The sequence below is a fragment of the Bos indicus x Bos taurus genome, chromosome 29 (assembly GCF_003369695.1).
Source record: "Bos indicus x Bos taurus breed Angus x Brahman F1 hybrid chromosome 29, Bos_hybrid_MaternalHap_v2.0, whole genome shotgun sequence".
In the NCBI taxonomy this organism is placed as follows: Eukaryota; Metazoa; Chordata; class Mammalia; order Artiodactyla; family Bovidae; genus Bos; species Bos indicus x Bos taurus.
In genome coordinates, this window is record NC_040104.1 from 33364370 (window position 1) to 33385254 (window position 20885).

General features: G+C 41.2%; 2 protein-coding genes across 2 annotated transcripts in view; both read left to right on the forward strand.

Annotated features, from left to right (window-relative positions):
* The window catches only part of USP35 (ubiquitin specific peptidase 35), a 64348-nt gene that overhangs the window by 20675 nt on the left and 22788 nt on the right, over positions 1-20885 (forward strand). The window lies entirely within an intron of this gene.
* LOC113885927 (phosphomannomutase 2-like) lies at positions 10147-11287 on the forward strand. Its single transcript, XM_027531772.1, has 2 exons — positions 10147-10294; positions 10464-11287. Exons 1-2 carry the CDS (start codon positions 10230-10232, stop codon positions 11137-11139), a joined length of 741 nt encoding a protein of 246 aa, XP_027387573.1. The 5' UTR covers positions 10147-10229; the 3' UTR covers positions 11140-11287.

Consider the following 20885-nt stretch of genomic DNA (forward strand, 5'->3'; position numbering starts at 1 on the left):
ACCAACTTACATTCCCACCAACAGTGTAGAAAGGTTTCCACTGCCTCCTCCAGCATTTGTTATTTGTAGACTTTTTAATGACTTTTCTGACCGGTGTGAGGTGAATTGTAGTTTTGACTTGCATTTCTCTGATAGTTTAGTGATGTTGAGCATCTTCTCATGCGCCTACTGGCCATCTGTATGTCTTCCTTGGAGAAATGTCTATTCAGGTCTTCTGCCAATTTTTCAATTGGGTTTTTGTTGTTGTTGTTGAATCGTATGACCTATTTGTATATTTTGGAGATTAAGCCTTCTTTCTTGTCTTTTAATATAAGCATTTTTAGTTATAAATTTCCTCCTTAGGAGCACCACTTTTGCTGTGTCACATAAGCTTTGGTATGTTGTGTTTTTGTTTTTGTTCATATCTAAGTATTGGGATCAGGGGCAGGAGGAGAAGGGGATGACAGAGGATGAGCTGGCTGGATGGCATCACCGACTCGATGCACATGAGTTTGGATGAACTCCGGGAGTTGGGGATGGACAGGGAGGCCTGGCATGCTGCGATTCATGGGGTCGCAAAGAGTTGGACACGACTGAGCGACTGAACTGAACTGAACTGAAGTATTTTCTAACTTCCCCTTGTGATTTCTTCTTTGATCCATTGGTTATTTACAAGTGTGTTGTTTAGTTTCAACAATTTTGTGAATTTTCCAGTTTTCTCTCTTACTGAATTCTAAGTTTATCTTGTGGTAGTCAGAGAAGATACTTTGTATGAGATCTATCTTTTAGATCTATTGAAACTTAATTTGTAGCTTAACTTACAGCCTCTTCTGGACAAAGGTCCCTGTGCACTTGAGAAAAATGTGTATGTTGTTGTTGTTGGGTGGAATGTTTCTTTAATATGTGTTAAGTTTCCCAGTTTCTCTGTTTATCTTCTGTCTGGTTGTTCTGTTTGTTATTGTGAGTGGGGTCATGAGGTCCCCAACTGTTAATGTAGAATTGTCTATTTCTCTTTTCAATTTTGTTAACTTTTGCATGGTTGCTTGTAATTAGGGGTGTAAATGTTTGTAATTGTTATGTCTTTTTGCTGTATTGAGCCTTTTATTAATATATAACGTCCCTTTTGTCTCTTACTACCTTTCTTGACTTAAAGTCTGTTTTGTTTTACATTAGTACAGCCACTTCTGTTCTCTTTTGGTTATTATTTGTGTGGCATTTAGTTTCCCATCCTTTCACTTTCAACTTCCTTGTGTCTTCGTATCTCAAATGAGTCTCTTATAGACAGTATTAAAATTGGATGTATTTTTATCCATTCTGCCACTGCCAGTCTCTTCTGGTGACAGAGTTTAATACATTTGCTTTTATTAAAATCCTTTATAGAGTTTTTAAAATTTATTTTTTGATTGGAGGATAACTGCTTTACAATGTTGTGTTTCTGCTGTACAACAGTGTGAGCCTCTCTCTTGAGCCTCCGTCCCACGTCCCTGCCTTCCAGGCCATCACAGAGCACAGAGCTGAGCTCCGTGTGCTGCACAGCAGCTTTCCACTATCTGTGTTACACATGGTGGTGTATCTGTCTCAATGCTACTCTCTTAATGCATCCCATCCTGTCCTTCCCCCACTGTGTCCACACGCTCATTCTCTACGTCTGTGTCTCTTTTCCTGCCCTGCAAACAGGTTCATCAGTACCATTTTTCTAGAAGGGAACTGACTTCTGCCATTGGGCTGTTTATTTCCCATAAACCCTCTAGCTTTTTTATCCTGCATTTCTTGCATTCCTGTTTTCTTTTGTGTTGAGTTGATTTTTTTTTTTTTTGGTTCAGTCCCCAGTTTGGGAAGATCCCTTGGAGAAGAGAATGGCAACCCACTCCAGTATTCTTATCTGGAGAATCCCATGGACAGAGGCACTTGGGGGGCTACAGTCCATGGGGTCTTAAAGAGTTGGACACAACTGAGCGACTAATACTGCTACTACTTTAATAACATACAAAAACTCTGCTCCTTCACAGCTCTATCCCACCTCACCTTGGTTGTTGATATCACAGAATTACATCTTTATAATCATGTGCCCTAAAACATAAGCAAGTAATTCTTTTAGATGCATTAGTCCCCTGAATTATGTGGAAGAGTTTTGAATTTCAAATCAAAGTTATAGTAATACTAGCTATTGCATCAATAATTGTCTTTTTTCTTTACATATAATCATTCACGTATTTACCTTTGTTGAGATCTGTATTTTTCTATGTGACTTTTAAAAATTTATTTATTTTTAGTTGAGTGATGATTGCTTTATAATATTGGTTTGATTTCTGTCATACATCAACATGAATTAACCACAGGTGTACATATGTCCCCTCCCTCTTGAATCTCCCTCCCACCTCCCGCCCATTCCTACCCCTCTAGGTTATTATAGAGCCCCAGTTTGAGTGCCCCGAGTCATACAGCAAGTTCCCATTGGCTGTCTGGGTACATATGTTAGTGTATATGCTTCCATGCTACTCTCTCCTTTCATCTCACCCTCTCCCTCCTTTCCCTCATCCTTGTCATGGCATCCGGTCCCATCACTTCATGGGAAATAGATGGGGAAACAGTGTCAGACTTTATTTTTTTGGGCTCCAAAATCACTGCAGATGGTAACTGCAGCCATGAAATTAAAAGACGCTTACTCCTTGGAAGGAAAGTTATGACCAACCTAGATCGCATATTCAAAAGCAGAGACATTACTTTGCCAACAAAGGTCGGTCTAGTCAAAGCTATGGTTTTTCCAGTGGTCATGTATGGATGTGAGAGTTGGACTGTGAAGAAAGCTGAGCGCCGAAGAATTGATGCTTTTGAAGTGTGGTGTTGGAGAAGACTCTTGAGAGTCCCTTGGACTGCAAGGAGATCCAACCAGTCCATTCTGAAGGAGATCAGCCCTGGGATTTCTTTGGAAGGAATGATGCTAAAGCTGAAACTCCAGTACTTTGGCCACCTCATGCGAAGAGCTGACTCATTGGAAAAGACTCTGATGCTGGAAGGGATTGGGGGCAGGAGGAGAAGGGGACGACAGGATGAGATGGCTGGATGGCATCACTGACTCGATGGACGTGAGTCTGAGTGAACTCCGGGAGTTGGTGATGGACAGGGAGGCCTGGTGTGCTGCGATTCATGGGGTCACAAAGAGTCGGACACGACTGAGCGACTGGACTGAACTGAACTGTCCATAAATCTGTTCTCTATATCTGTGTTTTCACTGCTGTTCTGCGAATAAGTTCATCAGTACCATCTTTCTAGATTCTATATATATTTGTTAATGTATGATATTTATTTTTTCTCTTTCTGACTTACTTCATTCTGTATAATAGGCTCTAGGTCCATCCACCTCTTTAGAATTAACTCAGATGTGTTCTGTTTTATGGCTGAGTAGTATTCCATTGTATATATGTACCCCAGCTTCTTTATCCATTCATCTGTCGATGGACATCTAGATTGCTTCCATGTCCTAGCTATTGTAAATAGTGCTGCAATGAACATTGGGGAATATGTGTTTTTCAGTTTTGGTTTCTTCAGGGTATATGCCTAGAAGTGGTATTGCTGTGTCCTATGGTGGTTTTATACCTAGATTTTTAAGGAATCTCCCTACTGTCTTCCATAGTGGCTGTATCCATTTAAATTCCCACCAGCAGTGCAATAGGGCTCCTTTTTCTCCTCCACACCCTCTCCAGCACTTATTGTTTGTGGATTTCTTGATAATGGCCATTCTGACAGGTGTATCTCATTGTAGTTTTGATTTGCATTTCTTTAATAATGAGTGATGTTGAGCATCTCTTCATCTGTTTATTAGACATCCATATGTCTTTGGAGAAATGTCTATTTAAGTCTTTTGCCCACTTTTTGATTGGGTTGTTTGTTTTTGTGGTATTGAATTGTATGAGCTCCTTGTATATTTTGGAAATTAATCCTTTGTCAGTTGCTTCATTTGCTATTATTTTCTCCCATTCTGAGGGTTGTCTTTTCACCTTATTTATAGTTACATTTGGTGTGCAAAAACTTTTAAGTTTAATTAGGTCCCACTTATTTATTTTTGTTTTTATTTCCATTTTTCTAGGAGGCGGGTCTTAAAGGATCTTGCTATGATTTATGTTATACAGTGTTCTGCCTGTGTTTTCTTCTAAGAATTTTATAGATTCTGGTCTTACATTTAGGTCTTTAATCCATATCAAGTTTATCTTTGTTTGGTGTTAGAAGTGTTCTAATTTCATTCTTTTACACATAGTTCTCCAATTCTTCCAGCACCATTTATTGAAGAGCTCTTTTTCCCATTGTATATTCTTGCTTCCTTTGTTAAAGATAAGGTGTCCATAGGTGCATGGATTTATCGCTGGGCTTTCTGTTTTGTTCCACTGGTGTGTACTTCTGTTTTTGTACCAGTACCATACTGTCTTGATGACTGTAGCTTTGCAGTATAGTCTAAAATCAGGTAAGTTGATTCCTCCCAGCTCCATTCTTTTTCCTCAAGATTTCTTTGGCTCTTTGGGGTCTTTTGTGTCTCCATATGAATTGTGAAACTTTTTGTTCTAGCTCTGTGAAAAATGCCTTTGGTAGTTTGATAGGGATTGCATTGAATCTGTAGATTGCTTTTGGTAGTACAGTCATTTTCACAATATTGATTCTTCCCACCCAGAAACATGGAATATATCCCTCCATCTGTTTATGTCATCTTTGATTTCTTTCATCAGTGTCTTAAAGTTTTCTGCATACAGCTCTTTTGTTTCCTTAGGTAGGTTTATTTCTAGGTATTTCATTCTTTTTGTTGCAGTGGTAAATTGCACTGATTCCTTAATTTCTCTTTCTGATTTTTCATTGTTAGTATACGGGAATGCAAGTGATTTCTGTGTATTGATTTTGTATCCTGTGACTTTACTAAATTCACTGATTAGTTCTAGTAGTTTTCTGATAGTATCTTTATGGTTTTCTATGTACAGTATCATGTCATCTGCAAACAGTGAGAGTTTTACTTCTTCCTTTCCGGTCTAGATTCCTTTTATTTCTTTCTCTTCTCTGATTATTGTAGCTAGGACTTCCAAAACTATGTTGAATAATAGTGGTGAGAGGGTACCCTTGTCTTGTTTCTGATCTTAGAGGGAATGCTTTCAGTTTTTCACCTTTGAGAATGTTTGCTGTGGGTTTGTTGTATATGGCCTTTATTATGTTAAGGTAGGTTCCTTCTATGCCCATTTTTTGAAGAGTTTTTTTAAATCATAAATGGGTGATGAACTTTATTGAAAGCTTTTTCTTCATCTATTGGGATAGTCATATGGTTTTATCTTTCAGTTTGTTAATATGGTGTATCAGATTGATTGATTCGTGTGTATTGAAGAATCCTTGCATCCCAACTTGATCATGGTGTATGAGCTTTTTAATGTGTTGTTGAATTGTTTGCTAGAATTATTATTGCAGTTTTTGCATCTATGTTCATTAGTGATATTGGCCTGTAATTTTCTTTTTTTGTAATATCTTTGTCTGGTTTTGGTATCAGGGTGATTGTGGCCTCATAGAATGAGTTTGAAAGTGTTCCTTCCTCTGCAATTTTTTGGAAGAGTTTCAGAAGGATAATAGACATTAACTCTTCTCTAAATGTTTCATAGAATTCACCTGTGAAGCCATCCAGCACTAGGGTTTTGTTTTTTGGAAGATTTTTGATCACAGTTTTAATTTCAGTGCTTGTAATTGGCTTGTTCATAATTTCTGTTTCTTCTTGGTTCAGTCTTGGAAGGTTGAACTTTTCAAAGAATCTGTCCATTTCCTTTAGGTTGTCCATTTTATTAGCATACACCTGTTCATAATAGTCTCTTATGATCTTTTGTATTTCAGCATTGTTGTAACCTCTCCTTTTTCATTCCTAATTTTGTTGATTTGATTTTTCTCCCTTTTTTTTTCTTGATGAATCTGGCTAATGGTTTGTCAATTTTATCTTCTCAAAGAACCAGCTTTTAGTTTTATTAGCCTTTTCTATTGTTTCCTTATTTTTCAGTTATTTCTGCTCTGATCTTCTTGATTTATTTCCTTCTAACTTTGCAGGTTTTTTGTTCTTCCTTTTCCAGCTGCTTTAGGTGTAGAGTTAGGTTGTCCATTCAGTGTTTTTCTTGTTTGTTGAAGTAGAATTGTATTGCTATAAGCTTCTCTCTTAGAAGAACTGCTTTTGCTGCATCCAATAGATTTTGTGTTGTTGTGTTTTCATTGTCATTTGTTTCTAGGAATCTTTTGATTTCCCTTCTTATTTCTTCAGTAACCTCTTTGTTACTTATAAATTTATTATTTACTCTCTATGTGTTTGTGTTTTTTTGCAGTTTTTTCCCCTGTAATTGATATCTAGTCTCATACCCTTGTGGTCAGAGAAGATGCTTGATACAATTTTAACTTTCTTAATTTTACTGAGGCTTGATTTGTGACCCAAGATTTTCTGTGTTACTTTGAGGTTCTGACTTGTGTGTTTTCTTTTCACCTTGTAAGACTCCTTTGAGCCTTTCTGTATGACAGGTCTGCTGCTGCTGCTGCTGCTAAGTCACTTCAGTTGTGTCCGACTCTGTGCGACCCCAGAGGTGGAAGCCCACCAGATTGCCCGTCCCTGGGATTCTCCAGGCAAGAACACTGGAGTGGGTTGCCATTTCCTTCTCCAATGCATGAAAGTGAAAAGTCAAAGGGAAGTCACTCAGTCGTGCCTGAGTCTTCGCGACCATGAATTCCTTCAGCTTTTGTTTATCTGGAAATGTCTTGATTTTTCCTCACTTTTGAAGAACAATTTTGCCAGATTTAGGATTTTTGGTTGACAGTATTTTTTTGTCCTTTGAGCATTTTGAATATATCTGTCCACCTTCTTATGGCCTCCAAAGTTTTTGATCAGAAAATCTACTGATAATCTTATGAAGGATCCCTGGTATGTGATGATTTGCTTCTCAGTTGCTGCCTTCAAGATTTTGCTGTTTGTCTTTTGAAAGTTTGATTATAATCAGTCTCACTGTGGGTCTCTTTGAATTCTTCCAATGGATTCTGTTGAACTTGGATGTTTACATTTTTGTCTTCATCAAATTTGAGTTTTCAATCATTATTTGTTTCAGATGTTCTTTCTGCCCTTTTTTCATTCTCTCCTCCTCCTTCTGGGCCTCCCACAGTATATTGGTCCTTCTGATGGTGTCCCATGGACCTCTTAGGTTCTGTTCACTCTTCTTCAGTCTTTTTTCTTTCTGTTCCTCAGCCTTGATAAAATTCCATTGTCCTGTGTTGAAGGTCACTGAGTTGTTGTTCTGCCTGCTTAAACCTGAAAATTTACCTCTATTAAGTTTTAAAGTTCATTTATTGTACTTTTCTGCTCTAGGACTTCTTTTTTTGTTTCTCTTTTAGTTTTTCTCTTTATTGATATTTCGATTTTGCCCACAAATCATTTTCTTGACTTTCTCCATTCTTTTAGTTATCACCTTGAAGACCATTGCTTTAAAGCCTTTGTCTCATACATCTGCTGTTAAGTCTTTTTCAGGGACAGATTTTGTTGAATTTTTTTTTTTTTTTTCCTCTGAGTGGGCTGTACTTTTCTGTTTCTTTGTATGCCTTGTGATTGTGGAGCTTTGGACATTTGTTAAATAATATGGGAACTCTGGAAATCAGATTCTCCTTCTTCCCCTGGGTTTTGTTTTCTTTTGTTTGTTTCATTTTTGGTTGCACTGGGTCTTCATTGCAGCATGCGGGCACAGCAGTTGGGCTGTGTAGGCTTAGTTGCCCCATAGCATGTGGGATCTTACTCCCCCAACCAGGGATTGAACTCGAGTTCTCTGCACTAGAAGACACATTCTTAACCATGGGACCACCAGGGAAGTCCCTGCTTTTGTTTTTTATTGTTATAGTCTGTCTCTGTGCTGCAGGGCAGCCTGAAGTATAAATTTAGTGTCTTCTTATGTCTTTTCTGAGGCTTTCAGATGGGCATGTGCAGTCATTTTCTAGTTTTTCCCACATGTGCAGTTGTCTTTTAATGCCCTAGTCACTAACGTTTAGCTCCTCAAAAGGGAAAAACGAAAAATGAAGCGGTGAAGTAGGAAAGTGGGAGTGGGGAGAGTGCTGGCCTTCTAAGTCTCCTGGAAGTCATAATTTAGCTTGAGGTGGAAGGATTTGTAACAGTGGTGGAACCTGTAACAGTGATGGCTGCCCATGTCTCTGTCTGCATCTGTGTGATCAGGAGCAGCAGCTGGAGCAGGAGTCCTTAATACTGGGGGATGGAGTCCTTTTTACCCACCGCAGCTCCTGCAAGATGTGTGAAAAACACTCCAGGAGCGTGTGCACAGCCGTACTCCTTCTGTGCAGAGAACTGAAACTGACTCCAGCTCACCCTGGAAGCTTTCGCCTGGAAGTTGCAAGCCTTTAACACACTTCAGAGTTCCCAAAATAGTTACATTAGACAGATTCTGCCAGTACAGTTATTGTCGAGGTGGGGAGACAGTTTCCTAATACATCCTACTCTGCCATCTTCCCAGAATCCTCTTTCTTCTTTAGAGTAGGTTTGGTTCCTCAGATGATAAAGAATCTGCCCACAATGCAGGAGACCCAGGTTTGATCCCTGGGTCAGGAAGATCCCCTGGAAAATGGTATGGCTACCCACTCCAGTATTCTTGCCTGGAGAATTCTGTGGACAGAGGAGCCTGGCAGGCTACAGTCCATGGGGTTGCAAAGAGTCAGACATGACTTAGGTTTACAGAAAATTGACTCTTAGGTTTACAGAAGATTGAGAGGAAGATTGATTTTCCATGCCCTGTGTTCTCACAGTTGCATTGCCTCCTCTGTTATCAACATCACTAACCAGACTGGTACTTTGTCTTTTCCCGCTGAGGAGAAACCTGCACAAAGACAAACTGTAATCACCCAGAGTCCATAATTAACATTATGTTCACTCTGTATTGTACATTCAGTAGGTTTGGAAAAATGTATAATGACACCTATCATTATGGTATCATATAGCGTGTTTTTAAAATTTATATTGGAGTGTAGTTGATTTACAGTGTTGTGTTAGTTTCAGATGTACATCAGAGTGATTTAGTTACAAATATATATCCATTCCAGAGAAGGCAATGGCACCCCATTCCAGTACTCTTGCCCGGAAAATCCCATGGACGGAGGAGTCTGGTGGGCTGCGGTCCATGGGATCTCTAAGAGTTGGACATGACTGAGCAACCTCACTTTCACTTTTCACTTTCATGCATTGGAGAAGGAGATGGCAACCCACTCCAGTGTTCTTGCCTGGAGAATCCCAGGGACGGGGGAGCCTGGTGGGCTGCTGTCTATGGAGTCGCACAGAGTCGGACATGACTGAAGTGACTTAGCGCAGCAGCAGCATATATCCATTCTTGTTAAGATTTTTTTTTTCCATATAGGTTATTATAGAATATTGTTGAGTTCCTTGTGTGATACAAGAGGACCTTGGTGGTTATCTGTTTTATGTGTAGTGGTAGTATATACTAGTCTCCAATTCCTAATTTATCCCCCCACCTTTCCCCTTTGGTAAGCATAAATTTGTTTTTTATGTCTGTGAGTCTGTTTCTGTTGTGTAAATAAATTCGTTCCTGTCATCTTTTTTTAGATTTGACATAGAAGTGCTGTCATAGGATATTTTGTCTCTCTATCTGATGTACTTTACTAAGTATAATAACCTCTGGGTCCATCCATATTGCTGAAAATGGCATTATTCCATCATTTTTTATGGCTGAATAATATTCCATTGAGTATATTTACTATTCTTTATCCATTCATCTGTTTATGGACGTTTAGATTGCTTCCATGGCTTTTTTTAAAAATTAATTAATTTATTTTAATCAGAGGGTAATTACTTTACAGTATTGTAGTGGTTTTTGCCATCCATTGACATGAATCAGCTGTGGGTGTACATGTGTCCCCCATCCTGAACCCACGTCCCACCTCCCTCCCCACCCCATCCCTCAGGGTCATCCCAGTACACCAGCTTTCATTGCCCTGATTCATGCATCGAACGTGGACTGCTGATCTGTTTCACATACAGTAATATACATGTTTCAGTGCTATTCTCTCAGATCATCCCACCCTCGCGCCTTCTCCCACAGAGTCCAAAAGTCTGTTCTTTATATCTGTGTTTCTTTTGCTGTCTTGCATAGAGGGTCATTGTTACCATCTTTCTAAATTCCGTATGTAGGGAAGTTCCGGGCAGAGGTCCAAGTGCCAGCGAGTCCTGTTAGGTGCGCGTGGAAACTAGGGTCATGGCTGCGCCCGGTCCAGCGCTCTGCCTTTTCGACGTGGACGGGACCCTGATGGCCCCGTGGCAGATTTTGTTGCCATGGGCACAGATTTTGTGATGACGCTCATTCTGACCTCCCCCTTGCATGAATCAGTCACTGAACAGCAGCCATTCAAACTTGGGACTGGTTCCAAGTGGCCTCACTGTCTTCAAGTTCTGTCTCTACCCTGCTTGGTTCAGGCCGGATGGTAGCAGTGAAAATTACCAAAGACATGGATTGCTTTCTGCAAAAACTGAGGCAGAAGATCAAAATTGGTGTCGTCGGCGGGTCGGACTTTGAGAAAGTACAGGAGCAGCTGGGAGATGACGTTATTAAAAAATATGATTACATGTTTCCAGAAAATGGCTTGGTAGCACACAGAGATGGGAAACTCTTGTATAAACAGAATATTCAAGGTCACCTGGGTGAAGCCCTAATCCAGGATTTAATCAACTACTGTCTGAGCTACCTCGCGAAAATCAAGCTCCTGAAGAAGAGGGGCACTTTCATAGAGTTCCGTAACGGGATGCTGAACGTGTCGCCGATCGGAAGAAGCTGCAGCCAGGAAGAACGCATTGAGTTCTACGAGCTCGATCGGAAAGAAAACATAAGACAAAAGTTCGTGGAGGATCTGCGAAAAGAGTTTGCTGGGAAAGGCCTCACGTTTTCCATAGGAGGCCAGATCAGCTTCGATGTCTTCCCCGATGGCTGGGACAAGAGGTACTGCCTGGGACACGTGGAGAAGGACGGCTATAAGACCATCTATTTCTTCGGCGACAAAACCATGCCAGGCGGGAATGACCACGAGATCTTCACAGACCCCAGGACGGTGGGCTACACGGTGGCGGCGCCGGAGGACACGCGCAGGATCTGCGAGGAGCTCTTCTGCTGACTGGCCTGCACCCCATGGGAGGGGTTGCTCCCTGTGGGAGGGCTCCCCCCAGCCCACCCTGCAGTCCTCGCTACCATCCCCGCTCGGCAGGGGAATCGCCCTCCGTTTTCAGGGCCAGAGAAAAAGGCTTGTCAAGAACGGTTCCCAGGACTGCCTCCAGCAGAGAGTTACATCCCCACCCGAGTCTCCGACCACCCCCACTCTACCCGATATGTGCAGTCACAGTGCCCCCGGGGGTTTTGTTTTTAAACTTCCCCATCATTCCAGAACAGTCCAGAGAGAATGAAATGAGTGAGCCTGGACCCTCCCTCTTCATGGGTCTCGTGGAAAATATAACAGATGTTCATGTTGGGACCCCCTGCATCAGCACTGGAAGGGGGCTCTCTTGATGAGAAAGGACAGGACGTTTATGATGAGGCCGACCCCAGCACAGACAGTTAAGACATTTCCAGAAATGAAGCCCATGAATGTCTGCGCTGGCCCAGTGACCACTGACCCCTGGGACTTTGCACGTCACTCGCTGAGGACTCGGGGTAGCTCCATATCCACTACACATTGAAGAGCCCGTTGGTTCCGGAGACATGGACGGTGCAACCAACAGCCCCGCCGAGAACCGGCCCGCAGGCTGCCCGAGATGCTGCTCTGAGCCCCAGCCCCGCGAGTGCCGAGGCCTTCACACTTCACTCCTCAGGGAGAAGGGCCTGAGCTGCTAACAGATCTGGAGCCTGGTCTTTGAATAATAAGCCCGCCCCCTCCCTCACTCCCTCACCTAGACTTTGACCCCAGGGCTGGAGCAGCTCTGTCAGGCCTCTAACCCTGTCTCCCCTCTCTCCTGCCTCCTGCAAGTTCCTGTGTGGCTGGAAGGACAGCAGCTCTGGCCCTCACCCAGAGCATGGACATGAGCTTTCCAAGAAAACGGTTCACACATCATTTTTCAGCTTTGGTCCCTCCAGACCGGGGTGGGGTCAGTCCAGGCGTGACCTCTGCTGGGGACTCTCAGACCTGAACCTGAATCTGGGGGTGGGGGAACTGGAGAGGGGTGTTCTGGCACCCCACTAGTTGGTCCCCACCAGGTGCCTTCATCACAGAGGAACCTGGTTCCCCCCTAGCCTCCCCTGAGCCCAGCTTGTCTTAGCCTGGAAGAGAAAAGCAGCACCAGTTTGGAGGTCAGCCCCAACCGGCCCCGCCCGCAGTCACGTGCTAGGGTGACCGTTCTCAGTGGTCCCCAGGACTCAGCAGTCCTGGGGCATCTTTCCTGGCTGGATTTTAAGTGATACTGTAATGATCTTTCAAAATGAAAAGTAGCAAATTAAAGTGATTTTATTGGTAAAAAAATAAAAATAAAAATAAATTCCGTATGTATGCATTAATATACTTTATTGGTATTTTTCTTTCTGACTTACTTCATTCTGTATAGTAGGCTCCAGTTTCATCCACCTAAAAAATTAGGGTTAGGGTTAGGGTGGATTATAGTAGGCTCCAGTTTCATCACCTTCACTCAGATGCGTTCTTTTTAATCTCAATTCAGTTTAGTCGCTCAGTCGGACTCACTCAGTCGTGTCCAACTCTTTGTGACCCCATGGACTGCAGCATGCCAGGCTTCCCTGTCCATCACCAACTCCTGGACTTTACTCAAACTCATGTACATTGAGTTGGTGATGCCGTCCAACCATCTTATCCTCTGTCATCCCCTTCTCCTCCTGCCTTCAATCTTTCACAGCATCAGGGTCTTTTCCAATGAGTCGGTTCTTCGCATCAGGTGGCCAAAGTATTGGCATTTCAGCTTCAGCATCAGTCCTTCCATTGAATATTCAGGGCTGATTTCCCTTTGGATGGACTGGTTGCATCTCCTTGCAGTCCAAGGGACTCTCAAGAGTCTTCTACAATACCACAGTTCAAAAGCATCAATTCTTCTACACTCAGCTTTCTTTATAGTCCAACTCTTATATCCATACATGACCACTGGAAAAAACATAGCTTTGACTAGATGGACCACTCCTCCTGTGCAGTGACTGCTTATTCTAGGTATTTTATTCTTTTTGATGCAATAATAAATAGAATTGCTTATTGATTTCTCTTTCTGATCCTTCATTGTTAGTGTATAGAAACGTAACCAGTTTCTGTGCATCAATTTTGTAACCTGAAACTTTACCAAGTTCATTGTTGAGTTCTAGTAGTTTTCTGGTACATGTAAGATATTAAGAAGATGTGGCAAGAATACACAGGAGAACTGTATAAAAAAGAGCTTCATGACACAGATAATCATGATGGTATTATCACTCACCTAGAGCCAGACATCCTGGAATGTGAAGTCAAGTGGGCTTTAGAAAGTATCAGTAGGAACAAAGCTAGTGGAGGTGATGGAATTCCAGCTGAGCTATTTTAAATCTTGAAAGATGATGCTGTGAAAGTGCTGCACTCAATATGCCAGCAAATTTGGAAAACTCAGCAGTGGCCACAGGACTGGAAAAGGTCAGTTTTCATTCCAATCCCAAAGAAAGGCAATGCCAAAGAATGCTCAAACTACCGCACAGTTGCACTCATCTCACACGCTAGTAAAGTAATGCTCAAAATTCTTCAAGCCAGGCTTCAGCAATATGTGAACCGTGAACTTCCAGATGTTCAAGCTGGTTTTAGAAAAGGCAGAGGAACCAGAGATCAAATTGCCAGCATCTGCTGGATCATGGAAAAAGCAAGAGAGTTCCAGAAAAACATCAATTTCTGCTTTATTGACTATGCCAAAGCCTTTGACTGTGTGGATCACAATAAACTGTGGAAAATTCTGAAAGAGATGGGAATACCAGACCACCTGACCTGCCTCTTGAGAAACCTATATGCAGGTCAGGAAGCAACAGTTAGAACTGAACATGGAACAACAGACTGATTCCAAATAGGAAAAGGAGTACATCAAGGCTGTATAGTGTCACCTTGCTTATTTAACTTATATGCAGAGTACATCATGAGAAACACTGGGCTGGAAGAAGCACAAGCTGGAATAAAGATTGCCGGGAGAAGTATCAATAACATCAGATATGCAGATGACACCACCCTTATGGCAGAAAGTGAAGAACTCAAAAGCCTCTTGATGAAAGTGAAAGTGGAGAGTGAAAAAGTTGGCTTAAAGCTCAACATTCAGAAAACGAAGATCATGGCATCTGGTCCCATCACTTCATGGGAAATAGATGGGGAAACAGTGGAAACAGTGTCAGACTTGATTTTTGGGGGCTCCAAAATCACTGCAGATGGTGATTGCAGCCATGAAACTAAAAGACGCTTACTCCTTGGAAGGAAAGTTATGACCAACCTAGATAGCATATTCAAAAGCAGAGATATTACTTTGCCAACAAAGGTGTGTCTAGTTAAGGCTATTGTTTTTCCAGTGGTCATGTATGGATGTCAGAGTTGGACTGTGAAGAAAGCTGAGTGCCAAAGAATTGATGCTTTTGAACTGTGGTGTTGGAGAAGACTCTTGAGAGTCCCTTGGACTGCAAGGAGATCCAGCCAGTCCATCCTAAAGCAGATCAGTCCTGGGTGTTCATTGGAAGGAATGATGCTGAAGCTGAAACTCCAGTACTTTGGCCACTGCATGCAAAGAGTTGACTCATTGGAAAAGACCCTGATGCTGGGAGCGACTGGGGGCAGGAGGAGAAGGGGACAACAGCGGATGAGATGGCTGGATGGCATCACCGATTCGATGGACGTGAGTTTGAGTGAACTCCGGGAGTTGGTGATGGACAGGAAGGCCTGGCGTGCTGTGATTCATGGGGTCACAAAGAGTCAGACATGACTGAGTGACTGAACTGAACTGAACTAATGTATGGTATCTGCAGACAGTGACAGTTTAACTTCTTCTTTTCCAATTGGATTCAGCTTTTTACCATGGAGTATGATGCTAGCTGTGGGTTTGTCATATATTGACTTTATAATGTTGGAGTACATACCCTCAATGCTTACTTTCTGGAGAGTTTTTTTTAATCATAAATTGGTGCTGAATTTTGGCAAAAGCCATTTCTTCATCTATTGAGACGATCATATGGTTTTTATTCTTCAGTTTATTGATATCATGTATCACATTGATTGGTTTGTGGATGTTAAAAAAAAAATCCTTGCATCCCTGGGATGAATCCCAGTTGATTAAGGTGTATGATCTTTTTAACGTATTCTTGGATATGGATTGCTAGTATATTGCTAAGAATTTTTGCATCTATATTCATCAGTGATCTTGGCCTGTAATTTTCTTTTTTTGTGATATCTTTTTCTTGTTTTGTTAAGAAGGTGATGGTGGCCTTGTAAATTGAGTTGCAAAGTTTTCCTTCCTCTGCAACTTTTTGGAACAGTTTCAGAAGGATAGGTGTTAACTCTTCTCTAAATGTTTGATAAAATTTGCCTGTGAAGCCAACAGGTCCTAGACTTTTCTTTGTTGGGAGGTTTTTAATCATGGTTTCAATTTCAGTGCTTGTGATTGGTCTGTTTATATTTTCTATTTCTCCATGGTTCAGTCTAGGGAGACTATGCCTTTCTGAGAATTTGTCTATTTCTTCCAGGTTGTCCATTTTATTGGCATACAGTTGTTCATAGTAGTCTCTTAATATTTCTTGATATTTCTGTGGAGTCAGTTATAACTTTCCTTTTTTCATTTCTAATTTGACTGATTTGAGTCCTCTCCTTTTTTTTTGTTGATGAGTCTGGCTAAAGGTTTATCAATTTTGTTTATCTTTTCAAAGAATAAGCTTTTAGTTTCATTGATCTTTGCAGTTGTTTTTTTTTGTGTCTATTTTGTTTATTTCTGCTTTGATCTTTATGATTTCTTTCCTTCTACCAACTTTAGGTTTTGTTTGTTCTTCTCTAGTTGTTTTAGGTGTGAGGTTAGGTTGTTCATTTGAGACCTTTCTTGATTCTTTAGGTAAGACTGTATTGTTATCAGCCTGCATCTTAGAACTGCTTTTGCTGCATCCTGTAAGGTTTGGACCATTGTGCTTTTGTTTTCGTTTATCTCTAGGTATATTGTAAATTTCTCCCTTGATTTCTTCAGTGATCCAATGGTTGTTTAGTAGCATGTTGTTTAATCACCACATGTTTGTGTTTCTTAGAGTTTTTTTCCTATAGTTTATTTCTAATCTCATAGCGTTGTGATCAGAAAACATGCTTTACATGATTTTGATTTTCTTAAATTTACCACGGCTAGTCTTGTGTCCCAGTATGTAGTCAATCCTGGGGAATGTTCTGTGTGCACTTGAGAAAAATGTGTGGTCTGCTGCTTTTGCATGGAATGCTCTAAAAATATTGATTAAGTCCAACTCGTCTAATGTGTCATTGAAGGCCTGCATTTCCTTATTGATTTTTTTGTGTGGATGATCTGTCCTTTGACGAAAGTGGAGTATTAAAGTCCCCCATGATTATTGTGTTACTGTCAATCTCTCCCTTTATGTTTGTTAGTATTTGCTTTACATGTTGAGGTGCTTCTATGTTGGGTGCGTATATAATTGTTAAATCTTTTTGGATTGAACCCTTGATCATTATGTAGTGTCTCTGTCTCCTATAACACTTTCATTTAAAGTCTATTTTGTCTGATACGAATATTGCTACTCCAGCTTTCTTATGATTTCCATTTGCATGAAATAACTTTTCCCATCCCCTTACTTTCAGGGTATAAGTGATGGTAGGTATGAAGTGGGTCTCTTGTTGTTGTTCAATCACTCAGTCATGTCCGACTCTTTGCGACCGTGTGGACTATAGCACGCCAAGTTTCCCTGTTCTTAACCATTTCCCAGAGTCCTCTCAAACTTATGTCCATTGACTCAGTGATGCCATCCAACCATCTCATTTTCTGTCACCCTCTTCTCCTCCTGCCCTCAATCTTTTCCAACATCAGGGTCTTTTCCAGTCAGTTGGCTTTTGGTATCAGATGGCCAAAGTATTGGAGCTTCAGCTTCAGCATCAGTCCTTCCAGTGAATATTCAGGTTTGATTTCTTTTAGGATTGACTGGATTGATCTCCTTGCTATCCAAGGGACTCTCCAGCACCACAGTTCGAAGGCATCAATTCTTCAGCGCTCAGCCTTTTTTATTGTCCATCTCTCACATCCATATGTGACTACTGGAAAAACCATAGCTTTGACTAGATGGACTTTAGTTGGCAAAATAATGTCTCTGCTTTTTAATATGCTGTCTGGGTTTGCCATAGCTTTTGTTTCAAGGAGCAAGTGTCTTTTAATTTCACGGCAGCAGTTGCCATCTGCAGTGATTTTGGAGCCCACAAAAATAAAATCTGTCACTGTTTCCATTGTTTCTCCATCTGTTTGCCATGAAGTGATGACACATGACACAACAATGCCATGACCGTTGTTTTTTGAACATTGAGTTTTCAGCTAACTTTTTCACCTTCATCAAGAGGCTCTTTAGTTTCTCTTCACTTTCTGCCATAAGGGTGGTGTCAGCTGCATATCTGAGGTTATTTATTGATATTACTTCCTGTAAAATTGATTCCAGCTTGTGCTTCATTCAGCCTGGCGTTTGGATGATGTACTCTGCATATAAGTTAAATAAGCAGGGTGACAATATATAGCCTTGACATACTCCTATTGCCATTTTGAACTAGTCCTTTGTTCCATGTCCAGTTCTAATTGTTGCTTCTTAACCTGCATACAGGTTTTGCATGAGGCAGGTAAGGTGGTCTGGTATTCCCATCTCTCTAAGAATTTTCCACAGTGTGTTGTGATCTACACAGTCAAAGGCTTTAGCATAGGCAGTGAAGCAGAAATAGATGTTTTTCTGGAACTCTCTTGCTTTTTCTATGATCCAGCAGAGGTTGATGTTGGCAGTTTGATCTCTGGTTCCTGTGCCTTTTTAAAATCCAGATTGTACATCTAGAAGTTCTCGGTTCACATACCTTTGAAGCTTAGCTTGAAGGATTGTGAGTATTACTTTACTAGCATGTGAAATTAGTGCAAATGTGAAGTAGTTTGAACATTCTTTGGCATTGCCCTTTTTTGAGATTGGAATGAAAACTGACACTTTCAAGTCCTGTGGCTGCTGCTGGGGGCAGTTTAGTTGATAAGTCGTGTCCAACTCTTGCAACCCCATGGACTGTAGCCTGCTATGCTCTTCTGTCCATGGGATTCTCCAGGCAAGAATACTGGAATGGGTTGCCATTTCCTTCTCCGGGGGATCTTCCCGACCCAGGCATTGAACCCGGGTCTCCTGCACTGCAGGCACAGTCTTTACCAACTGAACTATGAGGGAAGCCCAACCAAATTTGCTGGTATATTGAGTGCAGTACTTTCACAGCATCATCTTTCAGTATTTGAAATAGCTCAACTGGAATTCCATCACTTCCACTAACTTTGTTCATAGTAATGCTTCCTAAGGTCCACTTGACTTCACACTCCAGGATATCTGGCTGTAGGTGAGTGATCACATCATTGTGGTTATCCAGTTCATCATGATCTTTTTTGTACAGTTTTTCTGTGTATTTTTGCCACCTCTTCTTAATCTCTTCTGCTTCTGTTAGGTCCATACCGTTTCTGTCCTTTACTGTGCCCATCTTTGCAGGAGATGTTGCCTTGGTATCTCTAACTTTTCTTGAAGAGATCTCTAGTCTTTCCTGTTCTATTGCTTTCCCCTCTTTCTTTGCATTGTTCTCTAAAAAGGCTTTCTTATCTCTCCTTACTATTCTCTGGAACTCTGCATTCAGATGGATATATCGTTCCTTTTCTCATTTGCCTTTAGCTTCCCTTCTTTTCTCAGCTATTTGTAAGGCCTCCTCAGACAACCGTTTTGCCTTTCTTTTTCTTGGGGATGGTTTCTTGTGTAGAAAGCATATATTGGTCTTGTTTTTGTATCCACCCAGCCAGTCTATGTCTTTTGGTTGGTACATTTAATCCATTTACCTTTAAGGTAATTACTGGTATATATGATCCTATTACCACTTTGTTCATTGTTTTAGGTTTATTTTTTATAGATCTTTACCTTCTGTTGTGTTTCTTGCCTAGAGAAGTTCCTTTATCATTTTTTGCAAAACTGGTTTAGTGGTGCTGAATTCTCTTAATTTTTGCTTGTCTGGAAAGCTTTTGGTTTCTCCTTAAAATCTGAATGAGAGTCTTGCTGGATATTCTTGGTTTTCGGTTCTTCCCTTTCATCATTTTGAATATTTTGTGGCATTCCCTTCTGGCTTGCAGAGTTTCCGTTGAGAAATTGGCTGATAACATTATGGGTTTTCCCTTATGTGTTGTCTTTTTTCCCTTTTTTTTTAATAGTTTGTCTTTAATTTTTGTCAGTTTGATTATGTGTCTTGGTGTGTTCCTTATGGGGTTTATCCTGCCTGGAACTCTCTGCTCTAACTGGACATGGTTGACTGTTTCCTTTTCCATGTTTGGGAAGTTTTCAGCTATTATCTCTTCAAATGTTTTCTTGGTTCCTTTGTCTCTCTCTTCTCCTTCTATGACCCCTATAATGTGAATATTGGTGCATTTAATGTTCTCCCAGAGGTCTTTTAGTTCAGTCCAGTCGCTCAGTTGGGTCTAATTCTTTGTGACCCCATGGACTACAGCATGCCAGGCTTCTCTGTCCATCACCAACTCCTAAGTGATGTTAAGGTGATGTTAAAGGTCTGTTAGGCAGTCTTCATTTCTTTTCATTATTTTTTCTGTATTCTGCTTTGCAGCATTGATTTCCACTATTCTCCCAGGTCACTTATCCATTCTTCTGCCTTAGTTATCCTGCTATTGATTCCTTCTAGTGTATTGCTCATCTCTGTTTGTTTGTTCTTTGTTCTTTTTCTAGGTCCTTGGTAAACATTTCTTAAATCTTCTCAATCTTTGCCTTCATTCTTTTCCTGAGATCCTGAATCATCTTCACTATCATTATTCTGAATTCTTTTTCTGGGAGGTTGCCTATCTCTACTTCATTTAGTTGTTTTTCTAGGGATTTATCTTGTTTATTCATCTGGGAAATAATCCTATTTCTTTTCATTTGAGGTAGCTTTCTGTGATTGTGGTTTTAGGTCTGGAGGCTGATGGGATTGCAGTTCTTATTTCTTTTGCCTGCCCTCTGGTGGATGAGGATAAGAGGCTTGTGCAAGCTTCCTGATAGGATGGACTGGCTGTGGGGAAAACTGGGATTTGCTCTGGTGGGCAGGGTAGTGCTCAGTAAAATTTGAATCCAATTGTCTGCTGATGGGTGGGGTTGTGCTCCCTTCCTATTAGTTCTTTGGCCTGAGGCGACCCAGTCCTGAAGTCTATATGCTTCTATGTTGGTGCTGCTAAGTCTCTTCAGTCGAGTCCGACTCTGTGCGACCCCATAGATGGCAGCCCACCAAGCTTCCCCGTCCCTGGGATTCTCCAGGCAAGAACACTGGAGTGGGTTGCCATTTCCTTCTCCAATGCATGAAAGTGAAAAGTGAAAGTGAAGTCACTCAGTCGTGTCCGACTCTTCGTGACCCCATGGAGTGCAGCCCACCAGGCTCCTCCGTCCATGGGGTCTTCCAGGCAAGAGTACTGGAGTGGGGTGCCATTGCCTTAGTAAGGCTCAAGAAAATAAGGTCTGTCACTGTTTCCATTGTTTCCCTGCCTGTTTGCCATGAAGTGATGCGACTGGATGTCATGATCTTAGTTTTTTGAATGTTGAGTTTTAAGCCAACTTTTTTACTCTCCTCTTTTACCTTCATCAAGAGGCTCTTTAGTTCCTTTTCATTTTCTACCATAAGCATGGTGTCATCTGCATATCTGAGGTTATTGATGTTTCTCCTGG

What these genes read in the sequence shown, in the direction of transcription:
- LOC113885927 (XM_027531772.1), top strand. Translation starts at nt 10,230, where the DNA reads ATGGCTGCGCCCGGTCCAGCGCTCTGCCTTTTCGACGTGGACGGGACC. An exon ending in ACCCTGATGGCCCCGTGGCA is followed by an intron (nt 10,295 to 10,463) that starts GATTTTGTTGCC and finishes GATGGTAGCAGT; the next exon opens with GAAAATTACCAAAGACATGG.